At 37.6% G+C, this 13,055-nt stretch overlaps 1 protein-coding gene across 1 annotated transcript in view; it reads right to left on the reverse strand.

Moving 5' to 3' along the window:
* sgsm1a (small G protein signaling modulator 1a) overlaps positions 1-13,055 on the reverse strand; it is a 65,679-nt gene that overhangs the window by 12,375 nt on the left and 40,249 nt on the right. The window contains exons 12-18 of the mRNA XM_073861083.1: positions 5,829-5,958; positions 4,918-5,044; positions 3,898-3,962; positions 3,636-3,781; positions 3,060-3,188; positions 2,658-2,840; positions 52-123 (exon numbers count right to left, since the gene is read on the reverse strand). Coding sequence (XP_073717184.1) covers positions 52-123; positions 2,658-2,840; positions 3,060-3,188; positions 3,636-3,781; positions 3,898-3,962; positions 4,918-5,044; positions 5,829-5,958 — 852 coding nt within the window. The remainder of the gene's footprint in view (positions 1-51; positions 124-2,657; positions 2,841-3,059; positions 3,189-3,635; positions 3,782-3,897; positions 3,963-4,917; positions 5,045-5,828; positions 5,959-13,055) is intronic.

Consider the following 13,055-nt stretch of genomic DNA (forward strand, 5'->3'; position numbering starts at 1 on the left):
GACGGACGTTTGTATCGGATGCGATATGAATTAAAACGAAGAGCAGTTTACCTGAGTGCTGCTGCTGGAGTCACTCTGCAGCCTGGAATCTCTTTGTCTGCCTGAACTGCAACTCTGTGAGGACTTAAACACATAAACAACACATCATATGTTAATTTGTACAGTCAACAGCAAACTCCTCAGTGTGCTATATAGTATATACACTGCCCATTAACAATTTAGGGTCACTTAACTGAAATGTTTTTTTTATACATGTAGGAAAATGCTTAAAGGCGTTATATGTAGATTCTCACCACTAGAGTTCACTAAAATGAAACATGGCCAACATATAGATTTAATTTATTACAAAACTAATGCTTTATTAATATATTTTATTTCACATGATTTAGACCAAAAATAATGAAAAAATGCAGCCAATAAGAGCCCAGAACAGATGGGTACTCATTCAATACTGTTTAACTCTTTCCCCACCAGCGTTTCTAAAAATAGTTGCCAGCCCCAGCATTTTTCATGATTTTCAAAAAAATGTAATGCCTTCCAGAAAATGTTCTTCTTTGAATATATAAACATACAGGATATCAAATGAAAGAACAGACCCTCTGCTATCAAACAAATAAAACTGAGATAATTCCATTTTTATGAAGGACTTTTGATAGAGATCAGATTCAGAGTGATCCTCAAAACATACACGGACATACAGATGCTGTCCTAGGGTGCCCTAGGGTAATACTTCCGCGTTTTATAAGTTGATAATAGCGGTATTACGGATTGCCGGAATACTCGTCATTGGCAGGGAAGGGTTTTCTCTTAATTGACGTGAGAACACATCAATGGCGGGAAAAGGGTTAAAAATCATGTAAGGGTGATACATTAAAGAGTAAATAAACTCTTAACCAACTTTTTATAGTTAATGATCTGTAAGAATGGGGCTGTGCTGTTCATTGATTTGAGTAACTTTTTTGTCATTTGGGTATAAAGTGTTTCAATGCTACAACATATGTTGTGAAAACGTCTAAGTGCTGACCTCTTCAAGTTGAACGGTGGCTACTGCAGTTACATTTTCCTATTGAATGTTGCGGTACCACGTGACTTAAGTGGTACGACCCTACGTAAGCAATTTGAAGCTCACCACGCCCTTGTTACGATCTCCCCACACCCTTGGTACGAGCTCAGTTCGTCCCCTCAATCTCCGTTGGGGTCTGCCCACTTTTCTTGCATTTTTCAAATATTGCCAATGGGTGGAGTCAGGCTCTGAACAGGGGTTAAAGGAATATTCAATTTTCTTAAAAGAAAAATCCAGGTAATTTACTCACCACCATGTCATCCAAAATGTTGATGTCTTTCTTTGTTCAGTCCAGTAGAAATTATGTTTTTCTCATTTTAATGGACTTTAATGGACACCAACAATTAATACTTAACTCAACACTTTTTTTTTCAACGGAGTTTCAAAGGACTATAAACGATCCCAAACGAGGCATAAGGGTCTTATCTAGCGAAACGATTGTCATTTTTGACAAGAAAAATAAAAAATATGGTCTTTTAAACCACAACTTTTCTTCTAGGTAGGTCCAGCGCGACCTAACGTAAATGCGTAGTGACGTAGGGAGGTCACGTGTTACATATATACAACGCACATTTGCAGACCATTGTAAACAATAAACTGACACAAAAACATTAATTAGTATCAGTTGACATACAACAACGTAGGAACGGTCCTCTTTCAACACACTTGTAAACACTGGGGCGGAGTTTCGCGTTTGTCCTCTGTAACCTCTTGACGTCATGACGTATTGCGTGGGGTCACGCTGGCGCATCACGACCAGATCTAGACGAGAAGTGTATATTTGTTATTTTTATTGTCAAAAATGACAATCGTTTCGCTAGATAAGACCCTTATGCCTCGTTTGGGATTGTTTATAGTCCTTTGAAACTCCGTTGAAAAAAAACTGTTAAGTGTTGAGTTAAGTATTAATTGTTGGTGTCTATTAAAGTCCATTAAAATGAGAAAAATCCTGTAATGTTTTCCTCAAAAAACATAATTTCTTCTCGACTGAACCAAAAAAGACATCAACATTTTGGATGACATGGTGGTGAGTAAATTATCTGGATTTTTCTTTTAAGAAAATTGAATATTCCTTTAAGTTACGCTTTAAAAAGTAAGTGAAGTGAAGTAAGTGAACCCAAACTTTTTACTGGTAGAATAAAGTATGAGGAGCTCCGATGAGGAGCCACTAAACACCACCTCAAAAATTAGATACTGATATTAACCGAATCCTCTCTATATGTATTATCTGTTCATAAAATACTTAACGCTTTAAATCCGCTTAATTCCAGCCTACAGTTTTTTTTTGCAGAATAATTTACAAGAAAACATGTCAGAGACACCTAGGGGCGGATTCCCAGACAGGGATTAGACTAGTCCTAGACTAAAAAAAATGTAAGAACTGTCCAAACTGAAAACAACTTGCACTGACATATCATTAAATACACTAATGCCCTTTGTTTTGCCTTAAAATGCACACAAGTAATGTTTTAAGTAAGGCATGTTTGTTAAAACTAGTTATATTTCCTAATTAAACCAAGGCCTAGTCCTGGCTTAAGCTAATCCCTTTTCGGGAAACCACCCCTTAGGGTTTTGCATCAAATCATTTACTTACCTCATTACTGATAGTGGAGTCTCTGTGCATTATTCTGTGTGTGGTGCTGTCCATACTTGCACCAGAGGAACACTTGGCTAAAGCCACGGCGTGCTGTTCTTTCTCTCTTTGCCTAACAATGGCCTCACACCCCAGCCATTCGCTCATTGTCTGCTCGTAACACGCTCGCATTTGCTCATCCACCTGTGAAGGTCAGCGTTTTGGCCGACAAAAAGATAAGGTTATCTTAAAATGGAAGCCATTTGATAAAAACAGCAAAAGAGCTTTGCTTTACAGACCATCTGAAATCCAATTAACCTTAAACTATTGATGTAAGTCAAGCCAACTGTGTTTGCCATATTCCTCTAATCCTTTGCAATCATTAAAAATCTTACAATGTGTTTTAAAGAAAATGAGTCGAACCTCTTTCCTCTCTGCCTCAGACATTCCAAATTGGTAATGACCCAGCAGGAAGGGCCAGACCTCCTTGCGTAAAGAGGGTTCAACTCCACCGAAATAAACAAGGCGTAGAATCTCCGTCTCCTCACAGGTCTGAAAATGACAAAGCAAGAGAAGGAAAACTGCAGAAATGTACCCAGAGGTTTCTGTCCATAATCTCTGAGAATATGATATCCGAATATACTCATATGTCATAAACACACTTTTGACCGTTTTATTGCATTTTTCAGCCAACATACATACTGTACATGTGTAAGTGTAAACAAGATTTGCCTGATCTGCATTGATCCATCTGGTGAAATCATAATTTGTTTTCACCTTTCAGAATAAAACAGTGTCCTATTTTAAGTCACCGCTCTGCCATGGAGTCTCCAAGCATTACTCATCCAAACATATTGTTTATGCAGTGCTACCGAGGGAGATCTGATTAGGGACAAATGAATATAAATGAGTGTCTGGCAAGACGCTCATTTAAATGTGCCTTGGCGGAACAGGCTTGTTTGTAAGTGTGCGTGTCTGTGTGTGTGTTTGCATGCTTACCCTGCAGTCTTGAAGGAACTTCAGCCAAACTTCAGTCGTAAGGCCTTCGTAAGCATCACTGGGCACATTTGGCTCCACAATCGTGTGATTGACAAGGCCAGACAGGTGAGTGCGTACCGTGGACAGGTGACGACAGTACGCCAGCCCTGACAGTGCAGTGGGAAAATTGAATTGAGTGTGGTTGACTGAGTACGACACATTTGGCTCATAAATAAATTCAATATTTGGGGTAACAATATAAATATGAAAAGCGGATACAAACATCCATAGAAAGCCCGAGAGATGATTTGGGACTTCATGTTGTCGCATAGCAACTTCAGAGGGGCTCTGTGGATGAGATAATGGTTTCCCATAAATTTAAATAATTTAAAGAAGGAATAAAGTCTAATTCTGCGTTTACACCAGCCGCGTTTGAGGTGTCAAAATCGCGTTTACCGTGTTTAGTTTGCCGCTTGAACATTTTGAATGCATTCGTGAAGTAGGCGTGCAGAAAAAGCAAGCATTTGAAGCGTGTCAGAGGCGAAATCCGCTTCTTGTGGGAGGGGCAAGTGCTATGCGGTTGTTTGTTTGCAGGTTGGCTGATGTTGATCGTGCATTTATCGCGAGAGTTACTGGTTTGTATTTGGTAACCTTACTATAGGTGGAAAATAGTTTAAAAAACGGCGGGAATGCCACGGGTCGATAAACGTCACGTGACTAAAAAGTGAAATTTGTGTTTACAACTTACCAGGTTGCCCAATGTCCTCACTGACACTCTTCCAAGTGAGGTCCTTTTTATTCCTGTCTCTATAGAAATAAGAACGAGTGTCGTATAGCTCAGAGTGACTGCTCACGGACAATATCAAGCGTTCCTCCGTGTTGAATGAGTGACTCTGGACCGGGCTGCTGCCACAGTTAAAAGTTCAAATTTTTTCAACTTGGGCGTCAGCCGTAAATTCGCGCCAAACGCAAAATGCACAAAAAGCACCATTCGCGCGTACCGCCGCAGACGATCAATTCGCGCCATTTGCGCGAACTAGACTCGCGAATGAGGCGTTTAGCGCGGCACGTTAGATGCGTTTTTGCCTCATTCACGAGTCTAGTTCGAGACCTCCAGACGCGCGTCAACGCGTCTTCACATTGACCTAACATTGAAATCACTCGCACTTGACGCCTCTACCACGGCTGGTGTAAACGCAGCATTAGAGAACCTATTTTTTTATCAATTCCAATTAAAAAAAGTATAATTTCAGTTTTAATGATGGGTTGGCTGCACAATGTTGCATTTTCTCAAAAATTGTACCTCTCATGGTTGCAGCCATTGGGTGGTCCTCCATCAGAAAAACTACTTTGCGAGCAGGAAGAACACGATGATTTCCTTGGTGTGGGATGCCACATGTTTGCTCCCTGATCTATCAATTCTGGTGCTACTGTCACACATACAAACATATTGACTTTGATTATTTTGGTTACCAAACGAAACATAAGTAGCCACAAGCAGAACCCATGATTAGACCCAACTAATCTAAATAGAAAACATTGTAGTACCATTCCTGTATGGATAATATATCCATTGGATATAATAAAAAAAATGATAAAATCATATCTTGTCATAAACCATTTGGTACTTCTGCTACATATTTGTGTCCATATAGCAAAGATGAATTTAAACGTGTTAAAGACACTTGAACACACTTAACTGGCCACCAATTATCCAAGTGTCAGGAAGGCAACTCGTAGACAAAGCAAAGAAACTCACACTTAAAGACCTAAGGCAATAAAACAGGCGCTAAAACAATCAAGAAGATGGTGCGATAGACAGATACACGAGTGCGAGAATGAGAGATGACAAGGAGAATTACAGTTGGGCTTTGGGGAGGATGCAGACTCTCCCGGGCAGCTACAGTAGCGCTTTGACATCACCAAGGTCTGGCATTTAGGAGGCGGCTGCCCCCTTGAGTTCAGGGAAAGAGAGTGAGTCATGAGGGCAGTACCCAGGGACAGCTGAGAGGACTGGGTAACAGTGACTGTAACGAATCAGTCAGAATAACCCGGTAAAACCACATATGAACAATATGTGGGATATTTATGTTGGTAAGTGTAAATGGTTAAACAAAAATAAACAGCAATACTTTAATGGACATGTTTTGGCCTTAATTCAAACAAAGCTACTGATACCACAATAAAAATCATTCATTAGCTTCTGAGTCTTACCAAATTCTGATTGGCTGTTTGGGAACACAATGCGGAAGACATAATCCGTTGCCTCGTCCTCTTCTTTGTCTGAGGCAGAATCTGAAGATCCCTGTGTACATCTCTTCTTTAGTTTAGGAAATACTTTGCCCTGGAACAAGACAAGCAGAACATCAATCTATTATACCGTGACTGCAACAGAAAGGGTTGTCACAGTCTAGAGCATAATTAGACACAATTAATTATTTACCATGTTTTTACCACACAAGTTTTGATACGATTCAATGCAATGCAAATTTATTTATATAGCACTTTTTTATAATGTAGCATTGTTCCAAAGTAGCTTTACATAAATGAAGAAACCACAGAAAACGGCAAAATCATATGGAAAATATATGGAATCATTGCAGATTTTATTGTGTTTTGGGGTGGCCCTTTCAGAAACTGAATGAACGGCAATAAAAACCTCATTGAATGAATTAAAGCAACACTGTGTAGTTTTTCAACCTTTAAATAATGTCTCTAAAATTATTTCAGTGATAGAACAACTCTTAACTGGACAAATTTTACTGTTGCTGCAACCTGAGCAGCCTCCTAGCTGCTACAAGCACACTCTGAAAGTCGAGGTGGAGGGTAGAGCACACAGCCCCGCCCCTCCCCCTGCCTCCAGAAGAGTGTCTGATACCAGGCACTGTTGCACTTTTCAACCACATGGGGGAGCCGTAAGTCAATTTTACATGGAAACTACATAGTGTTGCTTTAAATACACATATATCATAAACAGATCCAATATTATTAGAGATTTTTTTACAACAGTGTTGCAAAAAAAGTAAAAATGTAAGACATAACCTGGCTTTGTCTGCATAAAAGAAAGTCTTATCAAAAGAAAGCCATTTTTCATTATTTGAAGTAGGGCTGCACGATAACAGTTGTTTTGCTCAAACTTATGATCACGGTTAAAATCACGGTTAACTTCTCAGTCCCTCCAAAAAAACGTGATTATGCGATCGCATGATTAAACGCATAATCAGCCAAAGTCTGCATATTTATATCATTGTATTGCATATTTATTATTTTTTCAAATACGCCGCACTTTCGCAGCATAAATTGCAGATTTCCGTGCACAAAACATGCGGGGCTTGCATGATTTCATAATCCCCACATTTTCGTAGCAAAAATATCATATCTTTTATCAGTGAAAGTGTGTGTCACTGTGCATCATGAGACATTGCGCAGTACAAGCGCAGCATTGTACTTCTTGAGTCTATTCAGTAAGGAGCGTTTTGATTGGTGGATCAAGAGCTCAACGTAATTGGCTAAAGAGAACATCCTCAAAAAAATGATATTTATGAATCTTGACATGACAGGACGGTCTCAAAAATACCACACACAAATTCAAAGCAATCCACTTGCGTGTGACAATTTGTAAATGCAAATTCAGGGATACATAAATACATGTGACATCATTCATAAATGTGTGACAGAAATAAATTCAAGAATTTAAAATATACACATTTGTGAAAACAGTTTACATTTATTTAGGTTTTATTCATTTTGTGAGCATTTGGACACATATTTAGGATTTTACTTATGAATTTATGAATTGTTTTTTGAATTTACGAAACTGATTTTAAAAATGTAAATTGTGCTGTGTATTTATAAATTGTGTTTTGTAAATGTATTAATAATGAGATCCATTTGGCTCCATATTGAAAAGCTGCAATAGCTGCAAACAGTTTTTGCAAGTTCCCACAGTTTTGCAAGTTCCTGCAATTTTTGCAAGTTCCCGCAATTTCATCGCATAACATTACATAAAAATCCCGCATATTCCATCGCACTTTTTATAAAAACGTGCCGCAAGATCAAGGATTTTTGCCCGCAACAATCACAATATATAATCAAATTAGAATTTAACTTTTCAACATTTTTAGATTAAATTTTTTGCTATTTCCTCGTGTCTTTGCGAGCAAGGCGAATAAGGCATTGCATTTAACAATGTATACGTTATTGTTGTCGTGGATGGTCGGAGATTTTTGGTGGTTGCGATTTGTGTCTTCAGCTTTTCAAACTCTTGATATTGGGCATTTGGACAGAAAAGGAGCACAATTTGCACAAGTCTTGTAACTTAACTGATCAACATCACTTTCCTGGAATCCTAAATATCCAAACAATGTAGTATGACCTCTTCTTGAAAACTAACGCATTTCTGCACTTTCTTCTTGTTGCTCTGCCATTATGTTCATTCAAGATGAATGACTGTAAATCTCGTGATGCCAACGTACTTCTACCATAACAAAGACACGCTTGCAATTTAGACGCTGCCACGTCAGATGCTGTCCGTCATCCATTCTGTATACTCTGACTCCGCCCATAACAACAAACAAACAAAATGCTTGATTCTAGACAGTCTGTTTTGTGCTTGGTCTTTACACATTAATCACAACGATTTTCATTATTTCATTGTGGGGCGCACATATCGTTATGATAAAAATACAATTAACCGAGCAGCCCTAATTTGAAGTGTATTTGTCCGTTCATGCGTGCATGCAGAAAGCCATTTCTGACAGTATGCAAATATCTTACAGCTTCATGTTGCTTTTAATAACACTTCTAATATCTCATCTGTATTTTATTATTTATTCATGTTTCTTTGTTTCTCAAATATTTAAATAACTTTAAATAAACAAGCAGTCTTTGCTACTCAGTAAATGAGTGGATATATCAATGCTCTGCATCATGATTTAAACAATACAGCAAAATCTTGACCAGTTGAGAGATTATCATCCTTATATGTATATCTCCCAGCCTTCTTATATTCTCTTAAACTGCCACCTTAACAGCATTATATTTTTGCCACTGCAGAACAAATCACATTTCTTGAGCCTTACTTGGTAACCCAGCTTGTAAAACAATAACCACGGGTCTCCAGAATAAATTAGCAAGCAGAAAATTAACTTCTGTCTGTCTAAATGCCAGTTTACAGGAACCAGCTTACATTAAAAATGGCAGCTTGAGAGATTTTAATATGAGTAAGAGGTTCTGTTGAGAGTTTACCATCGAGAGACGCAGATGGCATATTAGGGGAGAGAGCAGAAGCCGTGGACTTTTGAGCTGGACCTTAACCTTTTCAGCCTCAATTACAATATCCACCTTAAATGTGTGCTATGCCTTCCGACAGCTCATTCATCTGCCCCCATGAAGCCAGACAAAGCAAACTGTGAGTTTAGCATCATCTACAGCAGTGGTTCTCAAACTGGGGTCCGGGGCCCCCAGGGGGGCCGCAAGATGGTGCCAGGGGGGCCCCAGTTTTATGACGTTTTTATAAAATAAACTACTTTGTATAATTTCATGTTTTGTTTAATTAAAATGTAAAGTTTTAGAACTGTTTTTGTCATAAATTTTTTTTGGGGGGCCGCGAAGGAATGCACTTTACACAAAGGGGGTCGCACGCTGAAAAGTTTGAGAACCACTGATCTACAGAACCCACAGACACAGGTGACACCAATCTCTAAAGTCTAATGTCATTTTTAAGTAAAAACCTGAATAAAGGCACCTGAACATAAAGAGGTAAATGAATCATGGACAAGCTACACTGTAAACCCAAACAGTACAATGTACTCATTTAAAATAAGTGAATTTTACTCAAACCATTGAAAAAAGTGTATTCATCTAAAAAGTGCTTTGTGTTCAAAGACTTTACCGCTTTGAGTTCCACAAACTCAAATACAATGAGTCAAAAAAATTGCAAACTCAAAAATTGTATTTATAACTTCCAAACGGAGTCAATACAACAGCCTCATTTGAACAAACACTGCAAAAATTACAAACTTTTGGTGGTTGTGATGAGGTTTATGGCATTCAATCTAACAGTTAAGCTAAGAAAGAGTCTGGCGCTGCAAATTTACTTTAAATTTAAAAATTTACGTTAAATTTTACGTTAAATCAACACGATTGGTTAAGGAGAATTTCCCGTTCCCAGCATGCTTTGCATGAACCTGCATTACGAGAGCATTTTTTGAAAATAAGTGATATTTTATGTGGTTTTCAGTAAAGAGAAAGACTCAATGGTGTTAAACATTAATTTATAGGGATGCTCCGATTGATCGGCCGTAGATCGGTATCGGCCGATCATCTCATTAAATGACTCGTTTGGTACTCGCTAAATTTGCACATCTTATGAACCGATCTATCCGTTTACTTTTTTCATCATATGGGCTCCTGAATGCGGGTGCAATTTGAGACCATTTTTAAGCAGTGCGAGCATTTTAACAACCTGTTGTTCATATGTGACCTGCAAATTTGCCTACAGAGATATGTGTATTTTCTATAAGGAAGCGCTCCGGTTCTAACATGCAAAGTGACGTGTCTTTACATCCCCATCAAACAGCGGTTACAACACACATCTATCGCTGACATTGCATCTTCATGCCGAAAGTTTAGTATTTGCATGCATTTTAAAGTTTTGACAGTTTCATTTTACCTTGTAGCTGCTCTTAAAGCTACAGTAACCTAATTCATTTGTCAATAATATTAAAGAGAAAATCACTCTCTTCTCACAACTGAAGAACTGTTTTACATTATAAGAATGCATCTATATTTAATTCATACACTGAAGACTCTACAGTGTTTAACTTTCATTACTTTTAACAGGCATAAGCCTTTTAATAGACGTATTTTGTAGAATGAATATTTGTTGGGCTTATTTATTTATTTAATTTAGTTGAACAATAATATACCTGATTAAATAATATAACAAAGGCAAAATCTGTGCTATTTCTTTTTTCCAGAAAAAGGTTAACAGTTACAGTTACAGTACAGTTACATCAAAAAGCTTACATATTAGCTTGAAGAATCAGTATCAGGCATTAGTATCGGCCGATCATGACGACACGAAATCGGTACTTGGTATCGGCTGCAAAAATTCTGAAAGGAGCATCCCTATTCATTTATGTTGATGATTTAGAAGAGTTTGCTTTTTTTTAGTTTTGTGGTTATCATTGTTTAGAAGTGTAGTGCCTGTGCTTAGGCTGTAAGCCAGATATGTGTTGCTTCATCATATAAACAATAACTGTGTGAACTCAATGCCAGCACTGAGCTCAGTTTCTTCACACTTACATACACATGAATCACACTGTCTGTTTCTGTGATTTGTAAACAAAAAATTAATGGTAAACACTAGGGGAGAACGGGGCGAAAGTAACAAAGCGATTTTCTCAGAGCCCTGACTACATTTGCGTTTCAAACTATGACAGCATCTTTAGCACGGAACCCTTGACAGAGCTGACACATATCGCATTATTTCGTCACTGTTTTGCACGTGTAGGTCCAGAAAGCTGATTTCAACCATCATAAGTAAATTATTAAAGCAGTCATTTATTTCTTATAACGAGCTGTGTTTCTCACTGTGTTTGTTACATTACTAACTGATCTACAGGTTATTCAGTGCTGTAAGACATCCTGAGTTTGCCTTCTCAGAGTTTTTCAAAATAAAAGTAAATCGGGTTTAAATGTGAGGAGTTCCTGTTAAGACAAATGTAACACTTGTTACTTTTGTCCCGCTCGCTAAAACTGTTGCATTAAGTTGAAAATGTATTTTATTCTAATTTAATTTTCACAGTGTTAATATTGTTCAAATGTGTTATTCTGAACAATTCAAGTCGTACTATCGGGTTGCATTTGAAACATTTGATGAGACTGAAACTTAAAGGTGCAGTGTGTAATTTTTAGAAGGATCTCTTGACAGAAATGCAAAATAATTTACAAAACTATATTATCAGGGGTGTATAAAGACCTTTCATAATGAACCGTAATGTGTTTATTACCTTAGAATGAGAAGTTTTTATCTACATACACCGAGGGTCTCCTTACATGGAAGTCGCCATTTTGTGCCACCATTTTTCTACAGAAGCCCTTAATGGACAAACTTTTTAACTAAGTTGTCTCCGACTATGACATGTTTGTCTGGTGGTGGCTACTGTAGCTTCTCTATGTGTTTTAAAAGTGAGGGGTGAGCAGTGGCTTTAGCATTTCGTAACCTCACCACTAGATGTCGCTAAAATTTTCACACTGCACCTTTAAAATGAAAATGTAATTTCATTATTTAATGATAAATGACAAACTATGTTTGCAGTTACATATAAACAAGGTCATAATCATGTATATTTACTAAAAACAAGTGTTACACAAAAAATCTATCATGTTTTGTTGTGTTACTTTGACCCACCTGTGTGTCACTTTGTCCCAGCTGACAGGGTCAAAAGTAACAATTCACCACTTATGTTAAAAGTGAAATTATACTAAAGTACTTTTACAATGGTTTAAAATTCCACGTGGTATTGCTAGACCACACTTGTGAGTTATAGACCACAGGAAAAATATCTCTCTTTCGAAAAAAAACATTATCTTTTAAAATTTCACTTTCGCCCCTGCTCAGTCTTCCCTACTTATAGGAAAACAGCAGTTGTAAGTATAGTGTAAATAATAAATACAATGAAATATAAACTTTTACATTTGGGTTAATTTATAAATATTATTTACTTAAAAAATTGTTAGTTTACTTAGGTAATCTGTTTTGAGTACTCTGAACTTGTCGGGATTTACAGTGCATCACTTACGCTCTAAGCGAATCTGTGTGACGTCACTTTTTGTTGATGTTTGAACTGTTTTCAAACGAACAGTGCGTAGCTAACTCCTCCGCCTCCCCCTCCCTTCCGTGCTTTCATGAACGTGCCCAACCCCCACCCTCAAATCCTTCTTATCATTTATTGGCTGGAACACTTTGTTATGGTTTCTGTTTGTAGGTTTGGCCACTTTGTTTTTATTGCAGTTTGTGGAGCCTGGGCTGTCTTCAGAGATTGCGTTTTTTACAGTTTGATCAGCGGACAGGCAGCAAGCAGATAGTGAGGAGATGTTTGCTGTATGTAACAAAAAATGTTCTATGGTCTAAAACACGTGAATTCACTTAGAGCACCTTTAAGGAGAGTTTGTGCCTTTAGAGAGAAAGAAAATAAACCCATGGAGGAGTTGAATGTTGTAATAAAAACAAAATAAGTCCCCAGTATTGATTAGACTCTTAGGAAAAAAAATAGAACAACAGACGGGAAATTTACTCCCCTATTTATTTGTTTGTTTCTTTCCTCCCTTTTAGACAAACAATCTACATTCATCCAATGAACCACACAAATTCAACTTAAACTTCAGACTGCTTTCCTTTACCATCAAACTGACAGGCCACAAACTAGGGGGTTT

Source organism: Misgurnus anguillicaudatus, chromosome 22 (genome assembly GCF_027580225.2).
Source record: "Misgurnus anguillicaudatus chromosome 22, ASM2758022v2, whole genome shotgun sequence".
Classification (NCBI taxonomy): domain Eukaryota; kingdom Metazoa; phylum Chordata; class Actinopteri; order Cypriniformes; family Cobitidae; genus Misgurnus; species Misgurnus anguillicaudatus.